We start from the raw sequence: 10,520 nt of genomic DNA on the forward strand, positions 1-10,520 counted from the left end.
AATCGAGATAGTACGGCAACACCGCCTTAGCTCATAGTTCCAGCTTATTGAAACTTTCATTGTCTGTTCTTGATAGGTTCCAAGCTATTAATGGCTCAATCTTTTTGCCTCTTCAGATGCATTATTTTTATACATAATGGCAGCTTCTTCTTCTTGACCTTTCTGTCAAAAGTTTCATGACCTGCTCGCAACACCAATTAGCCTTTGATTGAAAGGAGAATTTATAGAGACATCTATGGAACAAGTTCTATTTGTCTAAATTTCAGAATCCACCTCAAACAAAAAATGCTTCTGACATACGGTCACAAAATTACCGGGTTATGTACACAAATATAACAATAATTCACATTAGACTTGGCACCAAGCACCCACCCAGAAACGTTTCAAGCCTACCCCACATCAGACTAGTAACAAAAGTCTGGGAACAACAACAGAGTGGATGAGTTGCATTGATCTAACATGAGCTCATTTATGGGCCTCAATTATCCTTCGGGACCATAAGACAGAGGAGGCCCAAAATAGCCAACTGTGTAGCTAAAAATTTACATAAAAGATGCTGGAATCTAGCCAACAAGCTATTCTCACCAGTGAACATGGTTGGCGCCTTTTCACCCTTGAAAACAAAACACAAACCAAAAGTTCAACAATCCATAATTCCTGTGCTAAGCAACAATCTACAACTAAATGGTTCCTGTGTCGTCTAAACTAGCAGAGGCCTCACTTCCAGCTGGACATGCACCACCTCCGGGAATCTCATCCTCACTAAATATACTCTCCTCACTGGAATCAGAAAATGGTCCAACATCATCATCAGAGAGCAAATCTGCCTTCCTTGTCTTTCTCACATCCTTTATTCCCCTTCCTTGGAGAGCCAATCGCCTGCGTTTTCGCGCTTTTCGCTTGCCCTTGGGAAACTCCTCTCTCTGAGGATCAAGGCTCTTGCCTTCTACCTCCTTCGCCATTCTGCCTTTTCCATATTCATTATCCTCTGAGTCATCAGCATCAGATTTACGCCTTTTCCGACTTGAATTTGTCTGGCACCAAATAAAAAAAGTCCAACTTCTGATTTAGTTAAAAGATATCACGTACAGACAAATCCAATGGCTATAAAATCATCAAGTTCCAGCAAAAGTGTAAAGATCTTAAAGAGAGCATGAGGTTTGGATAGTAAGATGAGATGAGATGGTTTTAGATGAAAGTTAAAAGTTGAATAAAATATTGTTAGAATATTATTTTTTAATATTATTATTGTTTTGGGATTTGAAAAAATTCAATTCTTTATTATATTTTGTGTGTGAATTTAGAAAAGTTGTAACGATAAGATGAGATGATTTGAAATAAAACTAGAATCAAAATCACTGTCTATAGTCCAACGAACTTTTAAAACTACTTAAAATTAAAAACTGCTTACACCAAATTTTCCATCCTCAACCCTTGGCTTTCCCCACCTCCAATGTTTTTCCTATCACTTTTTTGACATTAACCTCATAATCATATCCTAAAAGTTTGGATCCCAATTTTACATTTAACCTAGTAGTCTCAACAGTGGCATCAATGGCGTACTTAAGTTAAACACTGTCGTCCAGACAGGAAACTAAATATTGTTTGCAAGAACTTCACATCCATACCTTGGGACCACGATCAACCAACCGAGCCCATTCATGGCGGTTCCTCAAGCAATCAAGAACAGCTTGAGAATGGCTTGAATATGCATATCGCTCTCCATTGTGCTTCCTCAAGTTATGCCAATGCTGTGAAGCAAATAGTGGAAAATAATGAGAATCATATTTGTTTTTAATTAAAAAAATGCAAACCAATACATATGTGTGTGCATGCACGCGCACATGCATAGACAAATAGGCAGTGACGGAAGTGACACACCGGCAGGACGGCGTTACAGAGTTCCTTATAAGTCATGCGCCTGCCTTTGCCCATAATCTCATTGATCAAGCCTACATATAGATAAAAAGAAAATTACTAAAAAACAATCCATGTGAAAAGTAATAGGATGTGGTACTTTTCATTTTAAACTGATTTTGTTGCAATGGAAAATTCAAAGACCCCACATAAAGCTAATGCCCAGACAGGTACCTGGTAAAGTGCGATGCACTGGACCCCCAACAGCCCCTGTATCATCATCAGAGGTATTCCTAGGTGAATCACGTGCAGATGACAAATTCAGTTCATTAGCCTCAGTAGAGGAAGACGGGTCACTGTTTGTAGTTGTAGCAGAAGCAGGAGCAATATTCTTCTTGACAGAATGGAAGGATGTTGGGGATCCATTGTCATCCCTCTTGGTGGAGGCATCCACCGTATGCATTATGTCTTGTCTCCTCTGATCAGGAGAAGATGGCACTCTGTCCATCTTTTTAGCTTCATCATCATGCTCGTGAGAACGACGGAACACATCTTTGGATGTATCCTTGTATTTTCTTCTAGAAACCTATGCAATGCATCAACAATGAGATCAGTCACCTGAGCCTGTTAACAATTTAAGGGCACTGAAAGCTTCAACAAAGACAAACGGATAGTGCCACCTATTTTCATGACATTTCGAAAACACCACACATCTTACCAAACCATGATCCTTTCCTCCAGAATTAGATGAACGTTTCAATAACATGCTTGTTGCACTAGGAGAAGCCAACTGAGGTAAGCTACCTGCATTGCGCATACGTGGCACGCGAGGTACCCTAGGAGAACTGTTGAGCTCTTGGTGCAAAAGTAAGGCAAGCTGCCAAGAACAAAATGAAAATAAATAAATACAGATTGCATCCAACACAACACCCAGGGAAAACTTTTGTTAGAAAATTGGAATACTCGTACCTCTTCATCGCTGAGGGTTGCAGGAGAATTTGAAGGAGGATGCACAGAAGGCCCATGACTCTGATTCATCTTAGATGGCAGTTGGTAATTTGTCTGGTTAGACTTTTCAGCTCTCTGTGGTAAACCTGAAGCCGGAATCTTATTTTGTGAATGTAAAGACTTCGGAGGGTGCAGTGATCCTGCAGATTCACCAGACTCAGGGGTAGGCACAATATTCTGGGCTGATAATGACTTAGAAGATGAATTATGGACAGATTCTTTAGAATCTGATACACTTCGTTTTGCAACAGGATCATGAGAAATCCTGCTTGAATGTGATGCTTTTGAAGAAGAATTTTCAGAATATTTTGGACGATCCTTCACTGTGTTCCTAGGCAAGTCATCCCTTTCTTCATCCTTGACCACATCATTTGAAGCACAATCCTTCTTACAGCCGACACTGCACTCAGATGTTACTCGTTGCAGGGCAACAATATTTAGATTCTGAGTATCTGCAGGTTTAATTTCATCAATAGGGGATGATTTGGAAGTCACAATGGTGGATGAAGGGGAAGAAGTTTTTCCAACACAAACTACCATTTTATGCTGGCTGGGTAGTGCTGGAGTGTTTGAGATAGTTCCACCAGAAATTGAACGCTCTTCAGCAAACCCCATTGCATGTTTGGCTTCAGAAGGAATCTTTTTAACTGCCACAGAACCTTCTAAGCCGCCTTCCAATTCTCGTTTAGGCTGACAAGGACCACCAGATGATTCATTAAATTTATCTATATGATAATAACTGACTGCTTCTGAAGTTCTTTCAGCAACTTGTTTTTGGTCAGTGGATTGCAAACTGCTTATCACTACATTATTCAATTTAGAATTTCCAGACATCTGATCAGAAGATATCCCTGTCTCTTTTGCATCACCTAGAAGAGAAGACCGAGTTTTCAAGAGCCCCCTAGAATTTGCATCATCTTCTTCAGTCTTCACCTCAACATTTGGTTGATCCAAGCTCGGTGGAAAATCACCATTAAAATCTTGAGCAACCAGATTGTCCTTAACTTTAGGTGCAGTGCTAGCCAGAGCTTCAATAGGAGACTTCACAACACTTCTAGCAGAACCTTCTACACTGTTTTCTACGTTATCATTTGCCTCACTACCTCCCTATTTTAAGAAACAAAAATGTCACACAACCACAATTGGTTTAGTTTAGAAGCATATAATATGGCATGCACACTCATAAATGCACAAGCACGCATACATTCACAAACACAAACAAACTATATCCTTATCAGTGTTACACAACCCAGCAACTTGTCACAAAGTATCTATCTCAACATAACAGTCCAGTTGTCTCCAACTCAAATGAAAAAAACACACATTTTATAGAAAAAATACGAAGTATTTCACCGGTAATTTTCCCAATCAAAACACATGAGGTTTCATAGGCAGCTACACACACTTTTTTTTTTTTTTTTAAGAAGTAGCTACACATACATTTGATGGAAGATTAGCATGGAAAACCTCCAGCACTATACTTGCTATACACAACTGCCATGTCCACCATTATAAACAAATTATATTAGAAAAAGAGCATGTCTGTGTAACAAATATTTTGAAAATTTTGAGAAAAGATTTGGAGTGCTTTTGTGTTTGTGTGTTCGAGTGATGAGGAGTGTTAGAAAGATGTTTGGAAAAAAAAACTTTTGAGATACATGTTTATTGTGTTCGTTGAAGTGATGGGGTCCACTTAAAAGTATAAAGTTTTTTTTTTTTTTAAATATGCACGATTTCCTTATGTCTTCTTTAGCAACTTAGATAGGTTTTATCTCTTGTATAACTTCTTGTTTTACTTGGGCTATGCCTATTCGTATTAATACTATCGTTTTCCTATTAAAAAAAAAAGTTTTTTTTTTTTTTTTTTGGGGTGGGGTGGAGAATTGGTGGGGTCCACTAATGGCTAGATGAAAATTATTTAAGTTTAAAAAACGTTAGTTTTTTTTTTTTATAAGTAAGAGATAGATATTATTGGCAATGATGAAAAAGGTTTGTAATGGAAGTTGATGAAACTGATTTTTTGGTTTTTGGCAAGCACGATCTTTCTATTCTACTTTTTGAAATAAATTAAAGATCAATTTACCACAGTATTCCTGTAGATATCAGGAACGTATAATACTTATCAAAAAAGATATCAAGAACCTATAACTAGTAAAGTAGAAGCTAAAACCATGGACCTCTCACTGTAAAATTTTGGATCATAAATTGTGGTCGAAAATATGGCAAGTCCACATACTGGTATCCAATTTTCGGATCCTTTTCAGGCCAGTCCCATATCCTAGGATTTGAGTAGTGGAAGAATCAGAGACCTAGAAAAAAAAAAAAAACCCCCAATCGACACCAAATGTCAGTCCATGTGGCTTAGCTCTCTTTTATAAGGGAAACCATCCCAACAATACTCACTAATACAAGGTATTGTATTCCGAACCCGTTGGTTGGAAAAAATAAAAATCATCAGAATCCATTAATTGTTTATGAACTAGAGGCTTCAAAGGTAAACAGTACTCACAACAATAATTTTTTTTAAAAGTACTCACAACAATAATGAAGGCACAATTTTGAAGAATGAGAGAATGCAAATGCAGTGAGGCTTGCCAGCCAGCTTGAAAAATGCCAAAGATTCTAGTCTTAAGAGTACACAGGGTAAGTTATAACTAGCTTAGCCAATTAAAATCTTTGGTCATGATGTTTTCAAGGCTGAAGGCTTCTTTCAATACAGTAGTGAGCCTAAATTTTGGTTCATAAGTACAGAACTTATGTTGTTAAGTTAGATTTGAATATCTGTCTTATGAATGGTGTCATATTCATTACTCTGGCTTAAAAATCAATGGCAGTCGCATAAAGATAGTCTTTACATGTTTATCTACCGATAATCTGTGAATCCTTTCACTTTGGCCTGTGATTGACCTTCCCTCCACTAATTTGCATAAACGCCCTAGACATGCTTGCCCACCCTAGACAAGATTGCCCATGTCTTCCCCACACTACCATCATTTATTCAAACTTCAAAGCCTGCATTCTGTTTGACCATATAAACTTCAACCTATAAACTAGTCATTGAATCAGCTTTTTTTTAACTCTTCCAGACCATTAACATTATTCCAAACCTGGCCCCCAAGGAAGGTTGCGGTTTAACCTAATTTGAACCCTGCATCAGGAAACCTTCACGACAACTACTTGACGTTACAGAATTTTGGAGCGTTGCCCACATTCTGAACAGTTGGGTTCCAATGATTACCCAATGATGGTTAAACAGTAAGACGGTTGACAAGAGCAATATAGAGCAATTTCAAAGCCACCTTGCTTTGCAAATATTGTGTGTAATCTCAAGATCACCATAAGTCAAGATGAGAAATTTTTTTGATAGGTGAAGTCAAGATGAGCAGCAATAAACATACCTCTTCTTTTACAGGAATACCACCAGCATCATTGTTTTCCAACGATGATGCAACAACATCAACAGCATTTGAAGAGCTCCCAACTGCTATAGGTACTTGATGGCAATCTCTTTCTTCATTGAGACCAACTCCCGAACTGCACTTGGGCAAGACTGACGGTAAGGCTTCTGAAGAGTGCTCAATAGCAGCTAAGTTGTTCTTGAGCTCTTGTGCATTATTTTCTACTGCAAGATAAGCATCTGGTAGAAGTTCCTGCACACTAGCATCCTTCAGGTTCTTGTTCTTAATGTCATTTTTTATTAACTTCAGACCTCTGTCTTCATAAAATTCCACTTGTTTTGCATCACTGGTGGGTGTAAACACTAGAAATAGAAATGAAAAAAAGTCAGCATGCGCATGTCAATCACTGCACAATGCAGCGCACCATCAATAGTGTTATCTTAATATCTTTTAAGAAGATTGAAAATAAAGCTGTGTGTGTTGGCATATACAAGCATGCATGCAAACATACATTTCCAAAGCATTGCATGGTACATCAAATCACCTGTTTTAGAAGAATATGAAGCTCTCTTCCTTGCATCTGCCTCTTTATCACTAGATCTAGCCTTCTTCTTCCCACTCCGATCTTTGGATGCACCCCAATCTTCTTTCTTCCGCTTACCCGATTGCACTACAGCATGACGAAGCAAGCTCCTCTCCTTCTTCACACCATTTTGTGCTCGTCTAGCATCTAATTCTTCACTCTCCCACGTTATCATATCCTTCAAAGGAACCTTTCCACCGCCTTCTTCTTCGCTCCTGCCTCTCATGCTCACCAAAGCTGCCATTGGGGCAGCCAAAACTTTTTCCTTAGACAAGGAGAACAAAACCCCAGCCCCCTTATCAATCGGATTCTCATTCTCATCTTCAACCCTAGAATCGCCCTCTTTCTTCTCATCCCAACAAGGGAACTCCCTATACTGAAGATTAAACTTCTTGGGCACATATCCAGTGCACTTCCACAGCTCCGGCGTAAACACCGACGACAATCCACCAAATAAACCAGGCTCGCCACCTGGTATCCCTTGAACATGCACCCTCTCCTCTATTGGTATATCTGTCCAAAGCCTAAAAGGACGCCGAGGGGGCGGCCCATTGGACGTATGCGCACTCTTCTCCATTCTCACGGTCTTCGTAGGGAGCTCAACCAACAGCTGTGCAACCTCGGTCTCCTCACTATCATTCCTATTAATACTGTTCTTTACTTTACATTTATCACACACAAATATATCATCTCCCTTCACGTACCGCGAGCAACGCGTGTGCACCCACACACCGCACTCATCACAGTTGACCATCTCTTCGCCATCGTCGAAGTTCACACCGCACAAGCAGTCCACGGTCCAAGATTCATCGACCCAGTCGTCCGGAGGGTCCGTGCTCTGATAACGGTGCGACCGGCCCTTCATAGCCAAACTCCACTACACAATTCTCTAGCACCACAAAAACCGAAATCCCCCTTTAATTTTCCGAATCATAAAAGCCCTAAACCAGAACCTAAAGCCAATTTCCCTGACTCTTGCCAAATTACAGTTATCACCTAATAACACGGATACCCTAATGCCACTTCAGTTTCCCAACAATATAAAACCCCCAAACCGCAAATCCAAATCCTCGATTTCCGTCGCCCTAGAATAAAGTTTCAGGATAACCATAACCGAAGCAACAAGAAAAAATCAAGTTGGAGAGATTCCGAATGAGTACCTGCTGGAAACCATAAATCCCCGGTTCAGGTTGGAAAATGTTGAAGCAGATTGTTGATTTCTTGGAATACCGAGAGAGAGAGAGAGAGAGAGAGAGAGGTTGTCGCCAACTATTGTTTCTATCCACACGGGACGGGACGAAGATGGCTTCTCGCGCACGGATCGGCGGAACCGAAAGAGATTTTTTTAGAAACTCGGATTTTGTAGGCTAGTTATGGCGTCCGTCTCGGGTTTTGACTTGCTGTGTGCGCTATGGCTCGGCTCAGACAAGCCGGCCCACCAGACGTTAAAGCCTGCTACAAAATGAGAGGACTGTCAGATCCAACTTGAGCTTCTTGGTTCCCCTTTTTTTACCTCTTTCTCCTAGTTTCTGATTTTTGTTTTTTTTAAATAATAATTTTTTCTTTTTTTCCTTTCTTGACATTTTCCTTTTGTAACAAGCGTTCAAAATATCAACGTAGGGAAATTAAATTACCTTCAACGTATATGTGCCCAAGAAGTTGTGCTACTTATAAGTCGATTTGTAAAAGATGTCACTTTTTTATAGTAGTTGATGTGAACATATTAACAATGTGTTGGATGAATCGATAAGTTTACAGGTAGATTTTCTTAATAGAAATTCAACATCTGCAATCTAAAATTAGTTATTAGAAACCATCAACACCCATCCACGATCTTTAATACTTTAGTATTATGAAATATGTTATGTGGATATCATTATTTATTATAAATATTTTAAGCTAATCACAAGATCATTAAGATCATTTATCTATTTATAATAGCCATTGTCTCACAACGTTTCCAAGAACCCTCAATCATGGGCAGAATTGTGTTGTAAATTGAGGGGCAGTTTTAAAAATTAATCTTATATATTGTATAATTATAATTTTAAATCCTGAGGAGTAGCTCAATTAGTCAGATCTTGAGTTTGCTCTCCAATAGTCACTAGTTCGAATCCCCTCAAGGCCACTGGAGAATTTACCTAGTCGTTAACTTCAGGACCCCTTGAGATTAGTCGAGGTGTGCGTAAGCTGGCCCAGACACCCAAGGTTATCAAAAAAAAAAAATAATAATAATAATTATAATTTTAAGTGTAAATATTCTTAAAATATTTAAGATTGCTCCCAACACTCAAACAAATGGTGTATCACTTAAAGTCCATTAATAGGCTTGATTTGACATACTAAAAAGTCTAACTCACACATGATATATTGTGTTTTCTCCTTTCAGCTTTCACCATTTAAGCCCGAGATGATAGCATTAACACAATCAAACAGATTTGAGAATAGCACTCACACAATATGCTAAAAAGCTTACTTGACTACCTATATGCCATGTACGCAACCAAATGTTATGCTTTTTACTAGCTCGAATGGATTTGAGAAAGAGCAAAAACTATTCTTTTTTAATATATGAGATTGAGAGGAAGCAAAACAATAAAATAAATTGATAGAACTCGGAAGTCTATCCAAATACCATAGACACGAAAAGTATAAACACTAAAATATTTTATCTTTATCTCTCTTTATTTGTTTTTGGTGTGCATTGTGCGATTTATTTCATATCAATGATATCATATAAGTTTTTCTTGTCTTTCTCAACTTACATAGTTATATATTTTTTATTTATTTTTTCTCATATGGGTCACTGTCGACTTCATTGAGTCTGTTGCCTATCTCTTGTACATAATCTTTCTTTTACAATCTTTGGAATTTTTTAACTATATATTAAATCAGTTAACTAGCTAGAAGCTTCACTGGAGTTTATTTAATAGTTAAAAAAAATCTGGAAGATTTTTGCATATGGGAGGCAGCTGATTTATTTATCTAGATGATTGAAGACAAGTTTCTAAAGAGATAGAGAGTATGTGAAGAATTTATTTCCTTTTGTGAATAATTTATTAGTTATTCACATGCTTTTTTTGTTCACTTATTGATAGTAATACAATTATACAAATTATACAATAAAAATATAATGACTTTTATATGATTAGGTACTTTTTAAATTTATTTTTTATCTATAAAATTTTTCTTAAAACATAAAAAATATGAATAAGTCAATAATAATTATATAATTTTATGAAGTATGATTATTATTTTTTATATATAGTCAAGTATAAAAAATATATATTATTTATATTGACATATAGCGTACACTTTGCCATTCGCTCCTCCAGATACCAAATCTTAGTTCCGCCCCTACCCTGCAACATATTATTAAAAAAATGGTGTCAAAACAATCAAATAAGATAAACTAATGCCTCTAGCCCAATCATGAAGAAAAAAAAAATTGCAGCTGAATTGCCCACAAAAGTTTCCTAATTATAATTAGCATTATTGGTAAGGGATTCAATGTTATTTCATTTTAATTTTTAAAATTGAGATCTCACTGTCCACAAACAATATTGATTTTATAAATTATACATAATATTAGAAACCATTGATTAAAAAAATTATTCTAAAGAAATATATTGATTGAGAATAAACAAATCTTTTAAAAAAAATTAAAATATTTT

The 10,520-nt window shown here is 37.3% G+C and overlaps 1 protein-coding gene across 3 annotated transcripts; it reads right to left on the reverse strand.

Annotated features, from left to right (window-relative positions):
* Positions 1 to 274: 274 nt before the first annotated feature.
* On the reverse strand, positions 275 to 8,215 carry LOC122281550. Of its 3 annotated transcripts, none has more exons than XM_043093136.1 (9): positions 8,007 to 8,215; positions 6,808 to 7,735; positions 6,264 to 6,625; positions 2,827 to 3,972; positions 2,576 to 2,734; positions 2,092 to 2,443; positions 1,882 to 1,952; positions 1,629 to 1,751; positions 275 to 1,034 (listed from the first exon to the last, which is right to left on the reverse strand). In XM_043093136.1, the coding sequence occupies exons 2-9, from the start codon at positions 7,709 to 7,711 to the stop codon at positions 681 to 683; spliced, it is 3,471 nt and encodes a 1,156-aa protein (XP_042949070.1). In that variant the 5' UTR covers positions 7,712 to 7,735; positions 8,007 to 8,215; the 3' UTR covers positions 275 to 680. The 3 variants fall into 3 exon arrangements, with proteins under 3 accessions (XP_042949070.1, XP_042949069.1, XP_042949068.1); XM_043093135.1 differs by having other exon boundaries at positions 6,808 to 7,931; XM_043093134.1 differs by having other exon boundaries at positions 6,808 to 8,215.
* Between the last annotated feature and the right edge of the window lie 2,305 nt (positions 8,216 to 10,520).

This window comes from Carya illinoinensis, chromosome 11, assembly GCF_018687715.1.
Source record: "Carya illinoinensis cultivar Pawnee chromosome 11, C.illinoinensisPawnee_v1, whole genome shotgun sequence".
Lineage (NCBI taxonomy): Eukaryota > Viridiplantae > Streptophyta > Magnoliopsida > Fagales > Juglandaceae > Carya > Carya illinoinensis.